We start from the raw sequence: 26545 nt of genomic DNA on the forward strand, positions 1-26545 counted from the left end.
TATAATCTTGAGGAAATGACTTGCAGAGTGCTTCATTGTGAGTTATGACTTTGTATTTGACAGCATTGTTTGACCATTTTATTTCAAAATGCAACAGTGATTCAGTGACAAACATGTACAATGATGTGGTGATCTGTCCTAACGTGATGCCTTTATTTCCTCTCTGTTTTCTTTATCTCCACACTGCTGATCATCAAGGAAAAGACAAATGTAGTAAAAAGTAAAGTAAAAATGGCACAGCTTGTTGCAGTGATTCACTGTGACCGCTAGAGGGAGCGCTTGATACACATTAGGCGCACTCCATTTTCAGCTGACCGGGATCTTATGAATGGGCGCTTTGGCTCACACCGACACAATTGGCACGTGAAATCATTTTTTCTCCTTTATAGTTGGTTAATAATTCATAATGCAAGATCAAATGCTCGTCCATGGACCGACACGGAGCTTTCTGATTAATAATTACCCCACCTTTAAAATCAACTGTAAAAAGTGAAAACATTTCCTTCATCCCTAAAACTAAACCCAAACTAGTATTTGACACCAATAACAACAAATACCATTAACAACAATTATTTAATAATTGTATGAATAATCGTTCAAAATTTGGGAGGTGCAAAAAAAAGAGAGATCTGTTTCTAGATGTTTTTGTCTCACGAACTGGTTTAAAGCGTCGTTAAAAATGCTTTCAGGGGCGTCGCAGGGAGTGTTTCTACATAAAAATGTGTATGACGCAGACGTCGTGGAGGAAGTTTGCACACCCTTCAATAACCTGCATCGAACAGCTGGTCAATAATTAAACCGCCCTCCCTCAACATATTCTTTAATCACACCACATTTAGGTTAATCGCACATGATATTTCTCCCTGTAATCTGCCCTCATCTGAACGACACATTCAGCTCGGCTACTGTGCGCGAATATTTGTGAATCTTCCTTTGATTCAGTCTTATTATTTTTAGATCGATTCCTCTTGATTCATTTATTTGAAGAATAAGGACTCACCTGCATGAGAAACCGCTTCTCGTCATCCGCCTCTGCGCCTCTTCTCTCTGTCCGAAGTCCTGCACGTTTGCTCGCTCTCACGTGTGTCACCCTTAAAAAACATGGTTACGTGAGTGAACGGTCAAGAAATCCATTTTTTTTTCTCTTGGTCTTCCTCCTCTCAGCCAAAGTCCATTGTTAACCGGGTTTCTTTTAATCCCTTACCCCGATTAAGGAAACCGGGTTTCTGGTTTCCATTAAGAAATCAGGTTACTGCAGAAAGCCTACAACCAGGTTACTTACGTGCTTGTAAAAGCACAGGTGACCATGCCATGTCATGACCCCATTAATACCAGAAACAGAGTAATACTTTCTTAATATCTCAATAAATATTAGGCATTAGTTTTTTTTGTACTGTTTGTACATTTTCAGTCTATTTTCCATCTGGAAGTTTACAATAAATGTTACTTTCTCCACTTTGTATTGATTTTTCTGGCCCCTGATGCCCCCCATGACATACTGTATCAACCCGAGGAGGAATAAACACAGGGACTGAAGGTGCCCCTGAACTCATCATGCATTGCATTATCTGGTTATACTGTATTGGAATGGAGGGTGAGGTCAACTTTAATTAACAGAAAATGGAGCCTAAAATAATAAAACATTTAGAGTCAGTAGGTGACATGATTCCCAAGTGGCGTCAAACTGACCTAAATTAAAAGAGAATGGGTGGTTCATTTTTTAATGACCCTTAATTCTTTCATTTCGGTGATGAAATGAGGACATCGTGGAATATTTTCATGCAATGCAACTGCAGGCCGAGTTCCAACCGGGAACACGGTGTCCTGGAGAGAGGAACTGGCATTCCTTTGTCGTGGCGGAGAGATGGACTTCAGGGGAGCCAGAGGAGGAGCTGACTGACGCACGGCGCTCACAAACCGGGCCAGAGACCAGGCAAGACCCAAAGCCACGAAGAAGTCACACCTGGAGGCGAGACCCATTGAACCCACTGCCCCCTGCCCCCCAAATGACCTGCTTCGCTGTCACCATGTTGCTTTAAATGTGAAAATTATATAAAGAATTAGAGAATGAAAGATTTTCCCAAAAAAGTTTCGAACAATGGGTGTTATTCGTGTTTCCTGCCCACTCGCTGCGTTTCCGGGTCGGTGAAGTGCACGCGACCACTACTTTCTCCACAGACGGGCTTTAAATGGGTTAACGAGCCAACTGTCGCCACGTGACCGTCGAGTTATATAATATTTAGGTCAACACGTTTCTCGCTGGCACGTGCAGCCCTCCGTCTTACGTAAAGTCTCGTGCAAAGGTCTCAAATTACACTATGTAGGTGAAGGACGAAGATCGTCGACGTTGGAGATAATGTATCACTGTGATTTTTTTTTCGAGCTGAAGTAAACGAGGGCATCGTCACTGTGATTTTTTTTTCGAGCTGAAGTAAACGAGGGCATCGTTAGACTATATCAGTTGCATTGAGGTTTTGTTTGTTCGTTTTGTCGTTTTTCACACACATTGTTGTTGCGTTTTGAAGATGAAAACCGAACTGCTTACAATATTTTGAACCCTGCATCCTCACAGAATCCGGACCACATGTAAAACAGTTTGGAAGTTGGCTCCGCTTTCATTTTCCAACATTGGGGTTCTGACAACGTTAAATCGAGTCAAAAATCATAGGATGTCACGATGTGTGATCCATATTTAGGTAAAACACGGCAACAATGTTTCTACAACTACAAAATACGGAAATAAGTTAATGCACTGAATGTAAAGCAAATGTATGAGGTCGTGTGACTTGAAACCTCCCCTGTACACAGAGGACGGACTGTACCGAAGAAGACATCGTGTGTCCCGCTGTCACACTTTTGAAACGAACATTCATATTCATAGTTTGTAACGCGGTAGGAACGTGTAAATTTAAGCTTTTGTTCAGTATATAATATACCTGTTTGATGGAAATAAGACTTATTCGGAGAATGTGTCTAAAACCATATCCGGAGGATGTTCAGCCAGAAGCAAATTCTAATAATATCCTCATATTGATCCTGTATGCGTCATGTGTTTGTTTCCATATGATTGTCTTTATACCCCGGGGTTACGGAGTGTGACTGTGCTAGTTATACACAGTGCCAGGAAATCAGGACAGAGTGAGACCTCCTCCCTGTTTCCGCTGTGTTTGGGGAAAACCGAGAGAGTAGCGAAGTCAGATCGGTGACGAGCTCAAGGCATTTTTTGAGGTCACCAAAACGAGCCTAGCAACGGAGGAAACAATCTATGTGTCGCGGCTCGGCTGCAAGCGTTTGATGTCGAAATTATGATATCAGCGTTGTACGTCTCCTGTTAGACCACCCACTTTTAGACAGTTAAAAAAAATGTGTGAGTGACGGTTTACGAAAGGTGTGATGGGAAATGCACATCCGCGGCTGTTCGCTCTAGGCAAAATGCGAGACACATTTTTTGTTCCATGACATCAAAGTGAAAAATACGACATTTATTATCCCAATTTTCCAGGGCGGATGACACTCTTGAAACACAATTCTTATAATACGTGACGTACTTTATTATTATTATTATTATTATTATTTGCTTTATTTTCAGATTTTAGGGATGCTGAATCATGAGTGAGACCAGCTGAAATGAATGAAGTACAGCTTTTTTTTTCTTTTCTAAACTCCATTTGCTCCGGCTGGCATGAATGAACCGTAAAGCGACGCAAGAGGAGATGAGTGAAAACTCTTCAGTCTTTCCCGTGTTTCCTGAAGGACATGGGTGTTTCGGTCTCACCCATTGCTCACGTTTCTGCACCCCCCCCCCCCCCCCCCCCCCCCCCCCGCCCCACACTCCGCCTCCTCTGTTAAAAAAAAATTCGGGAGGAGGAGGGTGAGGGAGAAAAATGAAGTCAATTATACAACATCCCGGCTCCCTCCTATCCTCATCTCCCCTGTACTACTACTACTACAGCTGGCGGCTCCACATGCGCGGCGGCGCTCCGTAGCCTTCACCGGGGACACCGGCTCCAGTCTTCAGGCATGTCGGCCGGTGGCTCTGACGGCGAAAGGACGGCGGACAGGCCAGCAGGTAGGCTCATGACTGGAGAAGACAGTCGTTTCTGTGGTGACTGTGGGTAATTCAGCTCGCTACTTTTATTATCAGTACCCGTTTTTTGGAGCTTTTTTCTAGCCAAGGCAATCGGCAGACTTCCAGACTCAACTTCTTTAATGCCTTCATGCGACTAATTAGGCTGTCGCTTTATGGCAGACAGGTGGCAAAGAGTGAGCGACTCCGAGGCTTTTGTTCAACTTTAAGATGACGTGAAGGGGTGACAACACAAGTGACCCCTTAGTCAGCAGCGACTGTAACGACACCACCCAGCAGGAAGTGGTCTAATGGTTAAAGTAACGCGTTACTATACGCAGCCCTGGAGCAGCCAGGCACCTGCCTACTAACCTACCGACCGGCAAACAGCCTCACTGGGTCCATTCAGCATTCCGTCGCTACGTGCTCGTCTCCGGCGGGACGCGCGCGGAGGGGCCGCTTTGTTCCGACTGGAGGGAACGCTCGGACGAACCTCGCGGAACCACGTGACTGTAACCATAGCGACTGTTGCCTCCCCAAACCTTAACACAAATATTTTTTTAACATGACAACATTGCCGTATAGTTCGTTAATCACGCCCGCCATCTTTACCTGTAACCTCCCAAGGTATTTTTTATCTGCCGAACCGTCCCCGAACGGGTCTCGGAGAGCTTAGTTGGTCACGTGGGTCCGCGAGCGGTTCGTCCGCGTATTTGCTCTCGTTCAGCTTCTTCGGAAAGTGGGTCAGTGGATCAGTGGAGCAGCGCTGCCTGCGCTGTGCGCCAGAGGGAGGTAGTCGCTCCCCGCCGCTTCCAGAAGAGCACTACAGTAATGTCAGCTCTCAAACTTTGTGAAACCGGCAGCACAGCGTTCAAAAATCTAAACTAAACTTTGTGATATACCAAAAGGAGCTTTAAAAATAACGAAGTCTCATTTATATCCTTTATGGCTATTTAAGGAACTTCAGGATCATGACGAGGTGCGATAATGAAATAAAATAATGCTGCACTTCCAGCGACATACAATAAAACCATGGTGGCATATTACATTAACACTAATAGATTATTTTCATCGAACTATTAAATTATAGTACAGGTGCACTGGGGTCAGTATGAATCAGTCATTGCCTCTAGTTCCCACAGAAAACACTAATAGATTAAGATAAGATAAAATAAAATAAGATCAGACTTTATTGATCACACACCAGCGAAATTAGTCGCTAGTTGTACAGAAAGCAAAATTAGTGGCACAGAAGGGTCAAGATAAGAAAAAGTATACAGGATACAGAATAGAAAAACAAAGATGTGTATGTACATTATGTACAGACCTAAAAATACTAAAAAATCCTACTGCTCCTAAAAGTACCATTGCCAATATTCCAATGAGAAAAACTGTTCATGTCATATGTCGTTTTGCGCTTGAGAAATACTGTTGCATAGAAATCTTGAAAGGACATTGAATTTCTTTCTTCAAGCTACTAAATGTAAACTTGTTCCATAGCTGACAGATTTTTTTTGGTAGGGTGGAAGTTTACAAGTTTAGTACCTGGTCAATACTATAATGACAGTATATTTTCACAATTAGTTTAAACTTAATTAATTTAAATGAATAAATTACACTGGAAAAATAAGAATCAAAAGTACAAATTTGAATTGAACTATTAGCAGTAAAACTGTATCAATACAGTGTCCCTTAGTATGTAAAAATAATTCCCATTGCATAGTGTTAACTTAATTATTGTTGCATCAGTGTGTAATATATCAATATTGTAGCTGGTCTGTTTAATCCAGCAGCTGTTGGTTGTTTAAGCTTTAACCCTGCGTCATGTTGGATAAGTATAAGTATGGGTTAATTTGAACATGAAGTCTTGTAAATTAACCCTTAACACAAAGCATGCCACCTATTCCAGTTTATTCTGTTTATTTCCCTTCAGCCTTTCTCTTCCTTTGTCTTCCACACTCCCACTTGCATTTTACCAATTGCTTTTCATTTCTAAAGATGAGATTTAGACTGACAGATCCTGGATGCTCATATCATACCAACACGTAAAGTGTTGAAACACTCTTCAACCGAACAAGGAAGTAAAAAGCTGCCAGACAGTCGGTGAGCACTTTTCAACGCCCTCCTGCACGGAACAAATGATAGTTTGTCAGAACTACTGAGTAGGTAAATGGACGACTTTTATTCATATTGGGTTTGGGCTTGGGGAAGATTTCACTACATTATAAGCCAAATGTGTCAAGTTATTTATATTAAAGTCAAGCTGGAACATTTTTTATTCTGCTTTTCAAGTTTAGCCTAAACCTCAGGTAATTACACCTACCAGTAATGTGTAATAATAAAAACAATATAATAAATAATAATGATAATAAAAAGTTTTTTAAAAAAAAAGGCTCACTAAATGAAAATATTCAAGTTTCATTATTTAGAAAAATGTTCTAAAATACATGATTGAGCTACCAACTCATACCCCCATGCCTCTTTAAAAAGTGTTGGTTGACCATTTCTGCATTTGAAGTAAATGGTAAACAATTTGGGACTCTGTGTAAAACAGACACAATGCAAACATTTGTAAATGAACAGTATTCCTGAGTCCATCTAGTAATATCCTTCCTACAATCATGTGTTCACAAAGTGGTGAACCTCACTCCATCCTCGCTTGTGAATGACTGAGCTGCTGAACAGAGTCAAACCCGGTGTTTTTGGAGCATTCCACAACTTTCCCAGTCTTCTGTTGCTCACGTCTCAACTTGTTTGAAAGCTGTTGCTGCATCAAATTCAGGAAAATCAATGATGAAGTCAAACTGTAAAAATAGTCTTTGTACTGTTTTCACTTGAGTATATATCAAAAATGATCCTCAAGTGATCCCCAACCGTTGTATGGATGTTTTACACAGCGTCCAAACTGTTGTAGGTCTGTAGGTGGCCCACTTACACAAAGGTCACCTATAGACTATGTGAATGTCGTCACTGTGGAATCTTTTCTCTGCTCCTGTATGTTTGTGCAAATATATGTCACACGACTGTTCAATGTGACCGAGAGTCAACCGCAAAAATCACCCGGTCTGCACGACACAGACACAGTTATAAAACCACGACTGTTACTGCTATCGCTGCTAATGTTACTACTACACCTACGAGTTCTGATTCTACTCTCATCACTTTACTACAACTGCAGCTGCATTTACTTCTTATACTACCACTGCAGTACTGTAACCTACTGTATTGCTGCAACAAATGCTACTACTTCCATAAATAACACAGGGGCAGGTTTAGGAGTGTCTTCAACTTTGAACAAAGTAGCTGTTATTTGTAGCCCCAAATAACCCAGAGCCATGGATAGATTATGAGACGGTGCACAGACGTGTAACAGTAGCAGGCACACAGGAGTAATAATAGCAGCGGCAGAGGTACTTGTGTTAGAAGTAGCACCAGCGGCATCCAGCAGCTGTATTTACTGTAGATGACAGTGGAGATTCTGCCTCTTTGTGACCATTTTGTGTCTCTTTGCAGTTTTTGTGTCTGTCTGTGATCATTTTATGGCTCATTGCAGTCACGCTGTGTCTCTTTATGGCAGTTTTGAGTCTCTTTTGTTTTTGTTATGGTCTGATGACTCCAAGCCCTTCAGAAAAGCTCCAACTGTGAGTCACGTAACGTCGTCTTTGGAAACAGGGGATCTTCCCACTGACAAAAATGAATCTGCTTCACAATCAATTAATCATACAAGTTATTTAAAAAGTCAAACCTAAATGTGATTTTTCACTATTTTCTGACACTTTAGGGACTAATTAATCCAGAAAATAATTGATGGATCAATAATGAAAATGTTGTTTATTGCAGCCATAGTTGCAGTATTACTAATAAGCAACAACAGAAGGGAAACAGAAAGAATAAAAGAGCTGGACAGTCCTAGTTTTTCCTCACAAAATATGTGGGGAAAACAGCAGTCTAGACAGAGGTAATGTGATACTGCATTTTGGAAGAGAAACGAATGAAGGTGCAGCGACGACAGAGCCAACAAGCTGTTCACCTCCATAGGTGCACATTAGGGAACATGGAGCACTAATGGATTAATGAAACCCCAAAGGGCAATGATCCCGGCGATGCTGATGGATCTTGAAGCCGTGTCCTTGACGCAGCAGTTGAACATCAACAAAAGGAAGCGCTCTGGTATGTCTTTGCAACATAGCTGTGGGAATACAGACCATCCATCCTTTCAAAAAAGCAGCACGTCCGAGAGTGATGACTGCTCCATATCTGTAGTCTGAAAGGATGTTTGGAGGAGGAGGATGATACGGTTTTATGCTTAAATCTGCAACTCTATATTTGTCCTAATTACTATGTGTGGATAGCTGATGTGCTCTGTGTCTATACTGGCCACAGTTCTGAACTAATGAATGGCATCCTGTTGTGGAAACCACACTTTTGCATCTTAGGGAGGGAGAAATGGACGACGCCATAGGGCCATCTTTGGAGAAGTCACAGCTCATAGAGATGTGTGTAACGCATGGATTGTTTTAATTTTTTTTTAATCTCATCAGTTTTGGAATAACTGCAGCCTATACACCCTTCATATGACTGTTTAGGCTCGCTTGCTTAAATATGAGACAGTCAGCTTCAGATTAGAAGCTGCTCAATTTCTACATGACACGAATTAAGACAAATAGAAACACCAGCTGAAATGCTCCACAGTATTGAGAAACCATTGACCGCCTTCATTTTAACTCTCTGTCAGAAACTACAGAGAAAAACACTTGAATGAACTCACAGATACTTATGATGTCTGAGAGTTCATTTAACCAAAACCCATTCACTATGTTTAACATAAATGTTAAACAACTTAAAGGATGTACATAAATTTACATAAATGTTTTCTTAATTTTGTAAAATTACAAAAAAAAAAGTACGTATCTTATTCTAGAAACTAACCCCTCGTGTGTATTTATACAAATCCCAATAAATTCTCCTCATTTTGGTTCATTTCTTTTTCATGAATGTGTTCATTGTCCAGGAGTTATGGTGCTTTTCTTTTCTTTAAATATTAGGATTTTAGCCGTGTCTGCTGAATATTCTGAAAACCATACTCTGGTGTTTAGTTGCAGAATTAAATAAATACAGATGTAACTCTCATACTCCCATGAATATGTAACAGTGCCTGACTTTCCAGGCAGAAACTCTTTTGCCGGTTTGCTTCACTTTATTGAATTTCAAAGTAGTCATACATTTACACATAAATAGCCAAACCTTGAATCTGGCCCCTGATCTTTGCTGGCTGTTTTACACAGACTCTCACTCTAACTTATGCTTAACATCCACTGCTATTGTTTAATACGCCAACAGTGTGTCATCAGCCACTTAAAGATTGGCCATTTTGCTTGCCTTAATTTTTGGCTGGACCTTTTCTGTTTTTACTCCTGAATCGACTTATTTGTATTGTATCAAATAATGGTTCTTGTGGACTTTTCAGTGTCTATAATTCAGATCAGCCCATCCATGCTCTCCTTTCCACTCTCAAGTATATTGAAGCCATTCAAGGGGGATAAAATGTACACTATATAAAAGTGCATAAGAAGTGTGTGTAGGTCAGATGGAGCTCTTGTGGTCCTGCTCACACTTTGTTAGGGCCCTGTGCATCTCCGGCCTGGCTGCTGCTGCTGGTGGTCTGTGTTTCTGCGCTGCAGTAATATGGTCTGTCATCTGCTGCCCTGCAGGCTTGGCCTCTCGTCGACACTCCCGTCACGACCGCAGCCCTTTGGCTCGGCTGTGACTCAGAACGTGACCGTGAGTGTGCGTGCTCTCAGCTCCGACACGGTCGCTTCCTAGAAGGTTTCAGCCAGTGAGCATGCAGGGCTCACACAGGTGCCCAGGGAGGAGGAGGGAGGAGGGAGGGGGGGCATTTCCTGACCGATATGGAAACAGAAAAAAACTGTGTGACGTTTGGAGGCGGCGTGTTGTGCTGCATCAGCCGCGGTGGGTGGAAGAGAGAGCCGGGCTCGCTCCCACATTCCATGCTTGCGTCAGTGATGACCCACTAAACTCCTCTGAAGGGATTTAAGGAAACTGTGTCAATATTAGTAAAATTCACTACACTCACTGCTGATGGGATAGAAGAAGTTAGGTCTATTTGTGAAAGCTGGCTGTGCGTGGTTAAATTTATACTTTTCTGCCTGTGTAGAGGGTCACCGTGAGCGATCTGATGTCTGATTTCGAAGTGTCCCACTTGTGTCGGGCGGCAGCGACACGGGTTCGAATCCAACTTGTGGCCACTAGGTGCACGTCGTTCACTTTTTTCTCTGCCACTATCAGTAAAAGACAAAATATATTATTCATTAGTAGCGAAGAACATTTTCAAGTGTCACAGCTTATATGGCAAAACTTCAGACAAAACTATGGGCTGAAAAGTTATGATCCATCACTTTCCCCTTTAGGGAGGAGAAGCAGGAGAATATGGGTCAGTCACGGTCAGTTGTCACGTTGAAAGGCTTTGTTCACTTTTATCAACACTTCTTTTTTTCTGTACCTAAATGGATGTCACAGTTTAAAGAGTGGGAGTGGGAAGTAGGTCAGTGTTACCGCATTATATAAGCGTTAGGTAAGACGATAGCACAAACCTCATTTACTCTCACGTGCCTGTTGAACAGACCAACTGCGAGCAAAGCTGGCAGTTTGGCGCCACCACATGGCGGCCTTCCGCCACTGCACCCAAAGTCCGCCCAGAGACAGACGAGGACTGAGCCAAGGCATTTTAAGGGTGTGTGTGTGTGTGTGTGTGTGTGTGTGTGTGTGTGTGTGTGTGTGTGTGTGTGTGTGTGTGTGTGTGTGTGTGTTTGTGTGTGTGTGTGTGTGTGTGTGTGTGTGTGTGTGTGTGTGTGTGTGTGTGTGTGTGTGTGTGTGTGTGTGTGGGATGGGGTTGTGGGGCTGGCGAGACACTAAATAGACGAAATAGAGGAATTCTCGCAGTCCCGCACTCAGAAATGTTTTTGGCAGGCATGGGTCAGGGCTTAAAGTGGCATAAACGCCTTTTTCCACAGCTAGATGGACGTTCCTGAGAGAGATATAAGCCTTTAAACACCCACTCCTGCAAACACATTTATGAGTCATGCCGATTGTTTGCTCACAAAAAAGTCGGGCTTTTGAGGACAAAAATTGTTTTGAAAGACAGATGGATTCTTTTCACCTATATATAAATCTATATTCACATATAAAAGACATACAAACACATGAACATAGAAAACTAATGTAGAATAACATGGAGGATAAATTCCACTTGATAATACTAATAAAAATAAGGCAGAATAAGGATGAAAATAATAGTTAGAAAATAAAGTTAGAAATAGAGTACATAGAATGCATAAAATCCAGTAAAATACAACATTTTGTAAGAAGTACATGAGTGCATAAGTGTGAGGTGAAGCACAAAAGTTTCAGTTCTGTATCAGGAAGTCATAGCTACTTAGTTAAAGGCTAAGTGAACAGATAAGTTTTTGCCTTTCTTTTCACAATATCCAGTGAGCTGTTTCCCTGATATCTGTGGAAAGTGTGTTCAGAGCTTTGGGCCCTAATGGACAAAGGCTGCATCCTTCTTTTCTTTCGACTGTTGCTGAAAACCTCCAATAAACCAGCAGCAGATGATTGCAGTCTTCTTGAAGGCAAACACTGAACAAGGGATTAAGTATTGTAGCTTGGTTCAAGCCCATTAGGGGATTTCTATACAAGGAGGAGGACCTGAAAAATCAATTTTAAATGGAGCTAAAACTGGACTAATGTGCTCTCTCCTCTTGGTTATAGTGAACAGCGGAGCTGCAGAGCTTTGAATGTGTGCCCATGTCTGCTTTATATGAATTTTATGGAAGCAAAGAAAGGTCACAATGATTAGTAGTAGTATGCTCAATGCTGCTTTAATAAATAGAAAATAAGTTAACTGTAAATGGTTTGTATCCCCTTCATACATAGACAGAGCTTATATAGGAATATTTAAATTTGAATCGAATAGAGTAAAACAAAAACAAAGTTCCATGTCATTTATTTATGGTGAAGTACTGAGGATGAGTTGAGGAGTCTCTCAGCCTGAGGAAAGAGGCTGCTCTGTAGTCTGGTGGTATGGCAGCAGATGCTTCTGTATTGCTTGCCAGACAGCAGCAGGGTGAGCAGGCTGTTGATGAAGTGGGAATTGTGTGAATTCCTCACAATATGAAGTGTCATCGTAGTTTGAAATCCAGCCAAGCACAGTATCTTCCACAAACCTCACAACAGATTCTCTCCATGTCTGGATCTGCAGTGATGAGTGTGCGGCGTGAACAGGAAGGGTCTGAGCACACAGCCCAGGGGGGCTCCAGTACTGAGCTCTAGAGTGGAGAAAGTGTGACCACCAATCTGTTCTGGGGGAAGTCCAATATCCAGTTGCAGAGTGTGGTACCTAAGCCCAGAGTGCTGTGATTGACAGGGATGACTGTGTTGAATGCTGAGCTAAATCAACAAACAGCATTGTGATGATTCACTCATCAGCAGATTGTTGTTTCTGCCACCTTGATAGCTACTCTCCGGCTCAACCGGCATTTGGAATCTTTGTAATTCCAGTTGTCTGTGTTCTTGCTACTTGAATTAATGCTTGTGAGTCTCCTGTGCCTCGGGGTCCCGGCCTGCCTGCTACGCCGCTACCCTCCCTCCCCTCCCTCCTCTGTTTCCTCTTCTTAACTAACCAAACACTCAGACATCAAAATTAAAGATGAAAAACATCAAAGCTGAACATTAATTCTACAGACGATAATCAAGGTTGAATGGTATTTTCAAAACTGTGAAATGATCATATCCTTCATTGGCTTCCATTCCAACAGAAGTTTTTTATTAAATTGTTTTTACTACTTGCAGTTACCTTTTTTTCTGTTAATTGAAATAGCATTGACTGAATACATAAATGCATACATAAATTGGCTGCAACAATTCAATGATTACTTATGAATATTAATACAGACATCAAACAGCTTTGGTGCATCAGTTCTCTGATTGGGTATACATATTAATGGTTATTTCAAACAATCAGCCTGCAACAATATGCTGGATTGTGATAACAGATAATGTATTTCTTGCTGAATGCCGCGGTTGAGCATGCTGCAGTGATCTGTAAATGATCACCACTGTGCATCACTTACAGTGGTTCAAATATGCTAATGAACTGTTTGGCAGTTTTTGCACACAGATGCAGGTGCAGCCTTGGTCATTGTCAGTAATTAGCCTATTATATCTTACTTAGCCTGAAGGTGCATTGATTTAGGGTCAACCAATGAAAACTCACCTGTTTCTCTGAATTTGGTTCAAGGCTTTTGCGTTTGTAGTTAATAGAACCAGACTCCTCTTCTTGATGTGTCTCTTTTATTCGCTGTTCAATACGTGCAACAAACCCAACAAACTCATTAATTCCTTCATTATGAATTATAAATAGAACCCTGTGACAAGGCAGCACCACAGAGATCTCAAGGTTGACATATTTATTAGCAGTATCTCACATCACTGTGATGGTTGTTTTCATGTATCAGATCCCGCCGCAGAGGAAGAAGTCCCAAGCCAAGCAGGCTCCTCGCTGCCAGCTGTCGAGCTGCCAAGGAAACGAAAGGGAGATGTGGAGGAGAGGTCAGGCACCCGTCTGCAGGAGTGCAGTGCTATGTTGTTGTGAAAAGCCCACTCACTGTCATTTTCGCCTTTGTTCTCTGGTGTAAATATGCTCACTGCACTGTGCAATTCATATTCTTCTTATTACATACTGAATATCAAATGACCCTCAACATGTTCATTCAATCTTACAGGCAAAGCCTTGACGTCCAAATGGATGATGACCTCAGCAGGTGACTGACCTCTTGGCTTTGTTCACACACTGCCTCGTGAAAGAGTGCTGGTGCTAATTTTTCTCATGTCCATCTCTTAATTTGCAGGTCTGAAGGAGAGGATCAGCAAGTCAAAATGAAATGCTTCAGGTGCTGCTTTTTCCATCAAATTACTGTGCCATCTGCTTGAAAACTCTTTCAATAGTTACATTATGAACATCTGCCCCCGCCCCCAAAATAGAAGTAGGAAGTTGTGGTATTGACTGTCTAATTTCTGACTGTGCCTACAGGGAGCCTCATAGCCAGATTGAGAAGAGACGGAGGGACAAAATGAACAATCTCATTGACGAGCTGTCTGCCATGATCCCTGCCTGTCAGCCCATGGCTCGAAAACTCGACAAACTCACTGTGCTACGGAAGGCTGTGCAACACCTGAAAGCCCTCAAAGGTAGCTCTTGACCCACCTGCTCATTTCAAACGTCAGTATTGTCATTTCTGTTCCATCTCACAGCTTGTGTGTACTGTGTATCAGCTGGAACAAGCAGCGCCTTTACAAACACCACCTACAAGCCTTCCATCCTGCCTCACGATGACCTCAGGCACCTCTTGCTCAGGGTAGGGACTCATGTATGACCCCAGCTAGTCTTGTTTGATTACATCTGTCTGTCTATTAATCTATCTATCTATCTATCTATCTATCTATCTATCTATCTATCTATCTATCTATCTATCTATCTATCTATCTATCTATCTATCTATCTATCTATCTATCTATCTATCAGGCTGTAGATGGTTTCCTGTTAGTTGTAACTTGTGACCGGGGGAAAATCCTCTTCATCTCTGAGTCTGTTTCCAAGACCCTCAACTTCAGCCGGGTGTGTTGCACTTCTACATGACACACTGATGACAACTCACTGTTGTCATCAGCTATCAGTATGCTGCTGGTTAAATGCACAACATTTAATATAAGGGTACTTTGTTTTGTTTTTTCCCTTTCATTTTGAATGTTATCAAAAAGAAGCAAAAATGGCATCAATGTATGGAGCCACAAAATGTAGGAAAATGTTATCAGACGAGCCAAAATTGAAAACATCAATAAATAATACAGTTAGCCATGTAATTCAAATGGAGTGTAAAATAATCAAAAGCTTTACATTTAAAAGGTTTACATGTAATATGTAAAAAAAGTTTTACTGCCAATCATTTGGTAAAATCAATTAAAACTTGACTAATTTTATGGAATTCATCTTTCACGGGTTGGCCCTGTATGTCCAGGACAATGGCTGGTCCAGTGTATCCACATCTCTGTGGTCAGTTAGCTTAAATGAAAACACAAGTAGCTCAACATGCTGAGCGCCAGCTGTTTCAGCTAGCTACCTAGCTGAAGCTAACTTTCTTTATAACCTGCAGTAGCTAACAAAATATGCTATGCACCCGTGTACTGCTGTAGCACCACTGTCTAACCTCTTGTGTCAGTAGTGAAAGCATTTTAGCCACCTAGCAAACAATAACTAAACTATGCTAATGCTAATCAAAAATTCACAGACACAAGCTATCTTCAACTTTCTCTTCAAGTGCGTGTCTCATTTTCTTCAAAGACCACAAAGGGGAAAAATAATAATATGCAAATAATAATACCAGTAAGTATTTGTTCTGTAGAAGTCTCTAATTAAATGTATTTTTTCTAATTATAGAAGAAAAAACTTTCAAGTTGCATTAGCTCACAAATGTGGTTAGCGTTAGCTTGCTAGCTAAAATGCTGAAGCAGTTTATGGAATAAAAGTACCTGCATTGTCTAAGCTAGCTGTACAGTGCCTGTTCAGCATCAAACAGCAGAGAAAGTTAATATTAGTGATAAGTTGGTGAAGATAGTGGAGCATTTATCAGCTGAAAAGCCACATATTTCCCTCAGGAGTTGGACAGATTACAACAGAGCTAAAGGCTATCAGGTGGAGAGAAACACCACTTCAAATGAATACTAATGATGGCATTTATCTGCTGGATGTGTAAAGATGCTACAGTTTGCTAACATGTTCAGTGCAGTGTTTAAAGCTTGTTTCTGTTGCTCTAAAGTGGCAAATAAACAAATAAAATTGCATTAATGTATCAAATAATTGGTGCCAACAGAAAAAGTTAAAAGCTTTTTGTATATTTTTGCTAACTAGTTTTTGGTTAGGGGAAAAGTTTCACTCCATTTTTGACTCGTCTAATAACCTTGTACTGTATTTTGTTTTTGCATTTTTGTTCAATAAACTTCATCTGCTCTCAGCATGTGCATCAGGCTGTGCTGTCGCCATACATTTATGGCTGAGGGACCAGATCTTTATAACTCAGGCTTCACATAAATTGTGTGAGTCTGCAGATTTTCTGAGAAAACAAAAACACATGAAACATTTTATTTTGGCTCTGACGAAGGCCTGATAATACTGCAAATAAAACTTGATAGGCAAGGCCAAATCTTGCTTTTATATATTTTAGCAGTGCCATCAGAATGAGCTTTAATACATTTTTGGAAAGCCAGTTTATAGTGTTTGGCAGCCAGAATGATAACCACACCTGCTCTACATTCTTGAACACATATTTCAGCTTTGACTGTAGGCAAACAGAGGAATGGAGATTAGGAGGGATGCAAGAGAAAAGCTTCTAAAGAAATTTGACTCCATGTCTGCAGTGCAGCATGTGCTATTTGGGACTTACCATTAAACCATGACAGGATATGTGCTGCAGCAGTACTCCTTTTGGCTTTATTCAGAGATTTCACTGAGAGTCAACTTACAATTACTGTATGTATGCGATTAACAGCGAGTTGTCTTGTTATCTTTTAGATTCAGTTTTGGTAAGATAAACTAGAACTTAATCAATCCCCCACCAGGGAAATTAGGGTGTTACAGACAGCAAGCAATAACAGCAGGAAGGGAATAAAAAATACAAAATAGAAAAAATGATGTAATGAGCTGTAGGATGATACACACACACAAAAAAAGTTGAATAAATGGATGTATGCCATCTCGGTTCACAGTTGGAACTGACTGGGCAGAGCTTGTTTGACTTCATCCACCCCAAAGATATCAACAAGGTGAAGGAACAGCTGGCGTCTTCAGAGCTAAACCCTCGCCAACGCCTCATCGATGCTGCAAGTAAGTCTGTTGCCTTGTCAAGTTGGAATAACAACTAAAATGGACACTGTAACCAATCAACATTAACATCAAGGAACAGTTTTGTCATTGCCACAAATGCTGTCTCTTTGTGTGCAGCTGGGGTTCAGGTCCAGGCGGATGCACCCATCAGGCCCTCCCACTTGACCACTGGAGGCCGGAGAGCCTTCTTCTGCCGGATGAAGCAGAATCGGGTGGCAGGGAAGCAAGAGGACAAATCCTCGCTGCCCACTACTTCCAAAAAGAAAGGTGGGTTCAGACAGGAGTCCAGGCTATGAGAGTCGCACACTGGTATTCTGATGTTACAACAATAAATTCATGGGGGAAATGTTGGTTTTAGCTCAATATCCAACTCAATTTAGTCAGAAACACATGAATACGATTGGTTGTGAGTAGTCAGCTGATGGCCACCCAAGTGACAAATGAGCCAAGGACTGTGAAGCATGAACAAAACAGCTGATGGTAATCACTTAATACAAGCTCAGTTCTGTGTTTTCCCTCTGAACCAATGCGATGCTACTCTGAGAGGTTGCAGGGCTCCTAATAATCAAGTTGAGTGATTCAATTACAAAATGAAGCTCTATTTTAGAGAAATATGCACAGTTTGCCTTCAGTTCACATGACCACTGGTTGCACTGATCTAGTCCTGTTGCTCCATGCAGTGTCCTATTTTCAAGCACTCTAAGTACTTCCAAATGATTCTCCATTTGAAATACCAGATGGAGGGGATGTGTTGCAGAGGGCAATGAAACAAGTGCCAGGAAAATTAAACTCAAGTCTATTTGGTACCTCTCTCTTTATGAAATAGACTTTAATGCAGAAGGTTTTTCATTGTTTGTTGTATTTCAACACAGTTATGTGGAAGGGAACAGAACAGAGAAACACGCTAACCCCCTCAAATCCACCGCTCTCATAGATCAGTGCTATTTTGGATCATTTTATTTCTGTTACCTCGGTGTCTTTAGAGCACTTGAGGTGAATCAGCTGAGAGGAACTGCTTGGCCGGTTTATGTATTCAAAAGATTGGAGTGATTCAGCTTTATACAACCACTCATGTTTCAGTCTTGGCCATGCTTGGCTCTTTGGCCCAAATAGGTGAGGAGGAGGATGATGCGTATCAAAAGATAATAAGATATTTAAATGTGTTTCTAGGCAATGAGGTCAGCGTTTAGGCAACCAGTGGAAAACAAACAAGTACAGTGGAAAATATATGCCCTGCCTCACCTGAGGGAATAAAGAAATGATCTGATTTGGAGGGGCAGACAAAGGTGGCTGTGGGTGGATTGTGACCCCCCTGCCCACTCCCTCCACCTGTTGGCAAGCGTTTGCTGAGGTTGAGTGCAAGTGTGTGAGCCTGTGTGACCTCAATTCCCATGGAAATAATGAACAAAAACTACTACATGACAATTTTATGCGCAACTCTAAACCAAACAAATTAAATGTCTCATTAATACTTTAATGTTGTAAAGAAACAAAGATGTGATGACATACCAAAGAATGGCCCCAGCCTGTTGTTAAAACACACACAGATGTGTCTTTTCCTAATGCCATTTCTCAGTGAAAAAAAATTAAGACTTTGATCAAGACTTTTTCCAAAATAGATGCCTGGTTCTGCACAGGAAGTAGGTCAGTGTTACAGCCTTGTATAACTGCAGACAGCAGACAGTCCAGACCCCGCTCACTGTAAACCAAGTTGTAGTGACAGAAAAAAGGAGCTGTGTCGCCGCCTAGTGGCCAATCTCAACAACTGCACTGCAGTATGTAAAGAAGAGAAGCAATGACTTTTAGACTCATAGGTTCCATAATATTCACTTTAAGCAACCTTTACTATCATACCCTGCATATTAATAATAAAAGTACTAATAATAATAATATAAGTCTAATGAATTATGCAAATCCCATAAAAGTAAATCAGTTAATGGAGCCTTTATTTGTTTTAGTAAAGGTTGGGCCTACAAGAACTTTTTATTTTATTTTATTTTGGCAAATTGGGACAGTGCAAACAAGTTATGAACACAACATTGACAAATCATCACCTTTTAAGTCAATATGACAACCTTGTTAGCAATCAGCTGATTACAGTATTTACACATCCAGCAGTTACGAACGCAAGCTTGACCAAACTTAAGAAAAAAGAAGGAAAGAAACCAAGACTGAACCACTGAATCTGAGAAAAACATTGCTGAATAAAGAATGCTAACAATGTCACACTTCTGTAATTAATAGTGTAGTTTAAAATCAATTCAAATGAACACATTTGAATTGGGTTGCTTGAGTCATATTTGGGAAGCACTACAGTGCGTAGAAGTTTGAGGAAATGTTTTAGCCTCTTTAAAAAAATTAAATTTAATATTTGTGACTCATCGTTAAAGATTTCCATCACCAGTAGGAATGAATGGGCAAAGCAACGTGTTGTCCTTTTCTAGAATTACCAAATTTGACACATTGCTTGTTTTGTGGCCACAGAGACTTACAGATACTGCACCCTCCACTGCACTGGATACATGCGGAGTTGGCCGAGCAGCCAGCTGGACTCAGAGGGTGACACTGAGAAGGAAACCTCAAGCCTGACCTGCCTGGTGATGGTGTGCCGCCTCATCTCTCACGTGTCCCACCAGCCTTCCAAAGACGTTAACGTCAAGCCCGCCGAGTTTGTCACCCGCTGTGCGATTGACGGCAAGTTCACATTTGTAGACCAGCGGTGAGTTTCCAGATTTTAACCCTACATAGCTGAACAAGTATCTGTTTATGTCCCGCTTGTGAGTCATGGCTTTTTGTTCTGAACTCACAGTTCCACTGACAAGGAAATGGGAGAGGTGTGTTGTGGTGACGAGGCTTCTGAGCCGATCAGTTCGCCTGTCAGTGGATAAAATCCTTTCTCTTTGCTGTTGTTTCTCAGAAGGCGCTGAGCATCTTGATGGCATCACATGAAACTCTTCTCATTTTTGGGAAGTAATTTCATACCACAAGTATAGTGAATCATTTTATCAAATTTCCCTGTGTGAATGCTGGCTGTTTCATGTGGAGAGGCTCATGTATACCGTGCTGTTATTCCATTTTCGCTCAACACCGTTTTTGACCCAGCACAATTCTGAGAGACAACGAAGGAGACTGAGCATGGCAGAAAAAAGCTCAACTCCCTCGCTATCCTCTCTTTTTTTCCCCAGAGCCACGGCAGTTATTGGTTATTTGCCTCAGGAAGTTCTTGGCACGTCGTGTTATGAGTACTTCCACCAGGATGACCTTCAGCACCTCGCAGAGAAACACAGGCAAGGTGATGGAGCAAAGCAACCACAGCTGCCAACCTGAATTTGATTGAATTTAGATCTTGGAGAAGTTCAAGAAAGGGACAAGTTCTTTAGAAAAGGTCACATTGTGCTTTGCGATGACATTTGTGTCCAATCTCTTGGCAGCTCTTCGAAGCAAAGAGAAGATTGAGACACCGTGCTACAGGTTCAAAACAAAATACGGCTCCTATGTTTCGCTCCAAAGTCAGTGGTTTAGTTTCACAAACCCATGGACCAAAGAAGTTGAGTTTATCGTGTCTTTAAACAGGGTTATCTCGTAAGTATTGATACACTTGTGAAGTGTTCAGATGCAATGTTTGTCCAACACTTTTGTTTCTGTGTTGATTTCAGGCACTTATTGTGCTTCTAATCATTTAAGTGACAGTTCATTCATGGCTATAACAACATGAATACTGCTTTGCACCAGCAGGGGGCCTGGTCATGCAAAAGATGAGGAGGCGGGCAGCTCAAAAGCACTTTTGGGTGAGAGATATATACTCTATATTCATGTGGCCATTTGTCACTGGTGTCTGTTTTTTTTAATCTAAATGTTGATTTCACTGTTTCCTTCTACAGAAGACACAAAGCAAATACCCGTGATTCCTGGACTTTCTAGCGGTGTTGGCACAATGATCTACGCAGGCAGCATCGGGACCCAAATCGCAAATGAGCTCATTGACTCTTACAGGTGCTTTTAGTCTATATATGTACTAAATGTTAAAACTAAACAGAAATAGCTGCAATGTCTCACTGTATTAGATTGAAAAATATGGTGAAATAGGTTCAAAGTTGCCATGGACATGAGTAAGTGCAAGAGCACAAGATGTAGCGTGCATAAAAGAGGAAAAGATTTTACTAAGGTTTACACTGTATCTACATGAACATCTATAATAGCCTAGTCGAATATTTCTAATAAATTAACTTTATCTCCTTCTGTGTTTCTTCCCGGTTTTGAGCAGGATGAACTCCTCTCCATCAAGCGGAGCTCCCAGTCCGTTCGGTCCGGCCCAGGAGAAATGTCTACTGGTTTCCCCGCAAACCAGCAGGAGTGTGAGTGACTGCTTTGTCATTACAGCACAAATTACCCACACTTTGTTCACATTTATGAAGCCATGCCTTCATAAATGTGCTTCTTGGCCCCCTGACCAGTTTACTATTTAAAATAGTACAAATATTTCTTCTTGTTTATCTTGTTTCACTGTAAGTTGGTAAAAGTTGGTTTTAAAGCAAAGGGGAGGGAGTCGACATGGGAATGTGTTTTGACATTCTGGTAGATTTGTTTCTGCAAATATATACAGACATGAAGAAGGCACAGACCTATCCAGTCTCCTTTCCATCGGTGCCGCTAAATCTATGCAAATTTATGCTCTTTACATTTATGTTACAAGTATTAGCTGTACTTGAGAACCAGTTCAAAGAGTCTGCGGTGGATTTAATTTGTGAAAGGGCTGCAGTCTGGAAACATGGACAATTATAAAGCAACAGCCTACGATTTAAGAAGAGCAGTAAAAGAGATAAAAAGTGGAACTACAGTTCCAGGCAGACTATGATAGATTTCACCTTACATACTAACAGCAAGCAAAAGCAGCTGAAGCAGAAGTCTTTTTATATATATAGTTCTCTCTCTTTTCTTTCTGTTCTAATTTTATTCTAATTCTATTCTTGTAAGGAGCACTGCAACAAAAACAATTTCCCCTCGGGGATAAATAAAGGATTTCTGATTCTGATTCTGATCCTGATGAATGGGTGGGTGCACCTTTCACACCTATCGCCCTTTCTGAACATGACGTCAGGGCGACTTTCAAGTGTGTGAACACCAAGAAAGCAGCAGAACCAGACTGCATCACTGGGTTGGTCCTCAAACTGTCCCTCCTGTCCTGTCCTGCTCAGTCAGTCATTCACCAGGTGCTTCAAGAAGTCCACCATCACTTCTGTGCACAAGAAAACAAGACCAGCCGCCTTAATGACTCACCACATCACACCTGAAGTGTGTTGAACATTAACACTCCTTAGTACCCAGCACACTGGATCCACTACAGTTTGCCTGCCATCCCAACCGATTAACAGGCGGCTGCTTCAACAAATTGATTTCCTGGGTTTAATTACACACTTCAGCGGAGAAAGGTGAAACATGAGACCCTGTGCAGTGTTTTAACATGACACGACTTGTTCCAGGTGTCCAGCAGAGAGGAGGCAGCAGGCAGTTCATCACAGTCCCAGTCGGACTCAGGGACAGCAGCAGGCGCCAGCAGTGGAACTTCTGAAAGCACAGGTACTGTCAGGAAGTATTTTTTAACTGCTTTCTTTCAGTGGAATCCTCCTGTGTTCTCTTCACACCTTGCTAATGTTAAAATACTAACATTGTCCATAAATGTCTTCAGAAAAGCCATCAGATAAAGTCACATTTACCCTTTAGGCACTCAGGACTTTTAGGACTTCAGGACTTAAAAATATTTATATCTAATATAGTTTGGGGATTTTCTTTGCTCTGTCCACCCAGGGGAGTCGTCCCAGCTGGACTTGGACAACATGGTGGTGCCAGGGCTGAACAACTTCAGCAGCGACGAGGCAGCCATGGCAGTCATCATGAGCTTGCTGGAGACGGACGTAAACATGGGTCAATCGGGGGTCTTTGAGGATTTACACTGGCCTTTCTGAAAAGACGTTCTGCTCCTCTCACATGCTCTTGTGCCGTTCTCTTGTCATTTGCCGACAGCTTGGGTGTTTAGCTGTTCATTCTGTGATCGACTGATCTGGCCTTGCACAACTGACCCCACTGGACTTGTACCAAAAGCCGTAACATGTCGCACTTGAGGAAGCCTAATAGATAAAAGTCAATAGGAATTATTATGACTGTGATTACCTTGTTGGTCCCCTGGCTCCTACCTGACGGAAAATGCGATTAGTATCCCCGGAGTCTGTGGTGATTCAGTGTCTTCCTCAATGACACTTCAAGCGCTAAAGTCTTTCTGCGATGCATCTAGTGGCTCTGCTTGGCCCCAATGACTGACCATGGTCTGGAGATAATCAGACTCCTGCCATGTGTGCAGTGCTGCTAGAGAAACTCCTCAAACATCTGCGAAACCTTTCGGAACCCAGTGATGACTTACACGTTTTTAATCACGTGATTGTTTAATTTCTTTTTTTTTACAGTTTTTTTTAAGGTCCCCTCCAGACATTTGAAATCATGTAAAAACACTCTGCTGAGTAGCGTTTGTCTGATATTGTGTACAGTAAGTACTGAAGAAGACTGAAAAGAAAGTGTACCCCTTCTCTGATTTACTGAGAATTGCAGACTCACTGAATATGCAAACATAGACATGCCTCAGGCCTCACACCAAACCCACCACCACCACTGGCCAATTACACTCCGTTAGGAAGATTTTAGCTAGCACGGCCAAGCAGACCACATGTACTGTATCATTTAGACCAGATGATTCTAATCATGTCTTCATGCTAACAAACGATGCACCCTGCAGCTGTCATGTAGACTGAACTGGCCAAGCAGCTCTCATACACTTTGACTGGTGTACAATTATCGTACACCCAGTTGAGTGATGATAAAAGAAAATTATGCCCAAAAGTCTTTACACCTAAATTATATGAGGCGAGAACACAATGTCGGATTCTACCAGCTAGCTATTAACACTATCAAAAACAACAGAGGAAGTACGTTACATGGAGAAAGCTTTACTTTGGGACTGTTTTTGATAAAAGAAATACTTGAATTTTGACTCCTGTTTACAGTTTTGATCCCAGGATTAATAGCTTGCATGGACACAGTCCACTTGTTTGCAAAACTCAGGTTGATCTGATGTTCCTCTGTTAGGAGAAGCAAGCTGAAAAACAGCAACACATCTTTGGTTTCAAAAGTGTAACCACTCAATGCAACCTTTACCAAAAAGTCTGTTTTTGGGGTGTATGCTGAAGGTTTCTCGTTCCCACTTTGCACTTTTTTGATTTGCATGTTGGACCACAGCTACAAATTCAATGCAGATGTATCAAATTGAGAAAAATGTACTGCTTAAGCAGAGGAATGTGACGACAGCCCACTAGGTGAAAACCACACCTCTGGAGTAAAATCCCCAAAAGCATCCATTGATAAAAATCACGTTATTGAGTGTAGGGGGTCTTTACAGGGAGTGTTCCTCCACAGAGTTGTGTCTGTTTATACTGAATGTGCACTAAAGGACTGAGCCCTTGTATGCCTATACTCTGTGTTCACATATCACATATTTACTGTGCTCCAGACAGTTCTGTGAAGGTAATCTACTGAACACTGAACTCCTGGGAAAATACTGAAGGTCCACCATGGATGGGAGAATGTTTTCCAGTGTTAACAAGGGACAAACCAACTTGTTTTTAGAACTGATCTTAATACTATTGTGTCATGTCTTGTAGGTCCCTCCTCTGTAACCTCTCTGTGCAGTGGCACTGCAGAGAACTTAGCCATAGTATTTGTGTTGCGAGGGAGAAAGTGATGTCACAGTTTATCTATTTCTGAATGTCCCATGACCACAACTGTATCTTTTATAAGAAAATTCCACCTTGAAGCATTTCAGTATTGTTTTTTAAACCTCCTCTGCTGGATTAATTTATTTGTTTTGGTGGCTTTTTCATTTTTGGACCAGGAGAAACTAATCCTTGAAACTACAACGGGGTTTGATAGCAACACATGATGTGGTGCTTTAAAGTATTTACAGTAATTGTATCATCAGTGGAGAGGCAGAGCAGAGACCAATTTTAACATCCTCATTCGCAAGAAATGCGAGAATGCACTGCAGCCTCAAGACCGGTTGAAGTTTGAGCAAGGCCACATTCATGAACGATCACATTATCAAGCTATTTATTTTCTTACCTAACTCCAAAATCAACCGGTTTATCATTTGGAGCTGAAGGAAAGTGAGTTCACCTAAAGATTTCCCTGTTTTATCACAGAATACTGCCACAGCATAACTCCTGAAAAGGCTACTGTTGCCTGGTATTAATGGTGTGAGAGTATGCGAGGGTGGATTTCATTTTTAAACTCAGTGACTGGCCTTCATACAGCACACATAAACTCTGGTTATATCACTGGTTCCTAAAATCTTGAAAGTATAATGTGATTGTGTTGCCTTGAACGCATGTTGTTTCTGACAAGGTTCAGTTGTAAATCATTATGCACTCTCGTTTGCTTTCAAAGCAGAAGTGTTGGTACTGGATAATGTTTTCTGTTGCCATCAGTGCCATTTGAAATGGGCACTAAAGCAGACTGAACATGCCCTGCTATCAAAAGACAAAATGTCAAATATTTGTATGTGCGAATTGTCGTTGATGTATCTGCTGTAATGAGGAATGGAGGGTGGAGTCTTTGAAAGTAAAACAGTTTTTTCAGAAATGCTCTGAATTCTATTTTGTCTTCACCTTAAGTTCAATTTGCGAGTAGTGGCTATTTTTGCAAGAGGCAGGGATCTCATGCATAGCTCCTCATTTACTAATTTACTATGCAGAGTAATTGCTGCCCTTTCTACAAAGTGCACAAAGAAGAGAGTTGAAGAGAGATGCAGCACAGATCAAACATGCAGGACAATGGGATGTCGTGATCACTTATAAAATATTATTTTTGAAAAAAATGGCTGTCGTCTATAATGATATTACATGTGCGTTACATCCCAGATATACTCATACTTAAAGACTCATACCTTAATAACAATTATAATTAATATAGTTCTCATAAAACAAACACAGAAAATGAAGGCAACAAAAGATCAGAGAGAAACTGGAATAATTACAAACAAACTAAATTTTTCTTCTCAAATTGCAAACAACAGAAAGTTGGCGATAGAAATTACAACTAATCAGAATGTAGTAGGTGTCAGGATACATATTTATGAGACTAAAATTTTACATTTTGCAGATGATATTGTACTGTTTTCCCAAGATTTCAAATGCTCCATACCTAATATACAATATAATATTATAACACATGTAGAAATTTTTCTGATATTAACTATTAAACCAAATCTAGTAGTTGCTGTAGTAATTATGATGGGAGCAAAGGAGGAAGTCAGGTGACGTAGTATGAAGAGCCACAAAGACAATGGATGGGTCGACCAAAGTTTTGGGCATTGACTCTTTTCTGATATTGGTGCTGATATCACAATCTGAGTTTAGCACATGTCAATTGTCTTGCCTTGGAGAGATAGAACAGAGGACCAATGAGCACGCCAAACCTGGGGA

At 41.2% G+C, this 26545-nt stretch overlaps 1 protein-coding gene across 2 annotated transcripts; it reads left to right on the forward strand.

The window, feature by feature from the left end:
- Positions 1–3958: 3958 nt before the first annotated feature.
- On the forward strand, positions 3959–25703 carry LOC139350818 (basic helix-loop-helix ARNT-like protein 2). 2 transcript variants are annotated; one of them, XM_070992428.1, is made up of 17 exons: positions 3959–4069; positions 13600–13693; positions 13867–13905; positions 13993–14034; positions 14175–14332; positions 14417–14499; positions 14667–14759; positions 16904–17021; positions 17139–17288; positions 19506–19740; positions 20207–20313; positions 20453–20603; positions 20754–20809; positions 20903–21014; positions 21286–21376; positions 22502–22598; positions 22827–25703. In XM_070992428.1, exons 1-17 carry the CDS (start codon positions 4021–4023, stop codon positions 22982–22984), a joined length of 1833 nt encoding a protein of 610 aa, XP_070848529.1. In that variant the 5' UTR covers positions 3959–4020; the 3' UTR covers positions 22985–25703. The 2 variants fall into 2 exon arrangements, with proteins under 2 accessions (XP_070848529.1, XP_070848530.1); XM_070992429.1 differs by having other exon boundaries at positions 20757–20809.
- Positions 25704–26545: the final 842 nt, after the last annotated feature.

The sequence above is a fragment of the Chaetodon trifascialis genome, chromosome 22 (genome assembly GCF_039877785.1).
Source record: "Chaetodon trifascialis isolate fChaTrf1 chromosome 22, fChaTrf1.hap1, whole genome shotgun sequence".
Classification (NCBI taxonomy): Eukaryota; Metazoa; Chordata; class Actinopteri; order Chaetodontiformes; family Chaetodontidae; genus Chaetodon; species Chaetodon trifascialis.

Bases quoted from the DNA above. Each gene is read 5' to 3' on its own strand.
- LOC139350818 (XM_070992428.1), top strand. From the start codon at position 4,021: ATGTCGGCCGGTGGCTCTGACGGCGAAAGGACGGCGGACAGGCCAGCA. The intron at 13,694-13,866 runs GTCAGGCACCCG...TCAATCTTACAG, and splicing joins AAGGGAGATGTGGAGGAGAG to GCAAAGCCTTGACGTCCAAA. The intron at 14,035-14,174 runs GTGCTGCTTTTT...CTGTGCCTACAG, and splicing joins GTCAAAATGAAATGCTTCAG to GGAGCCTCATAGCCAGATTG.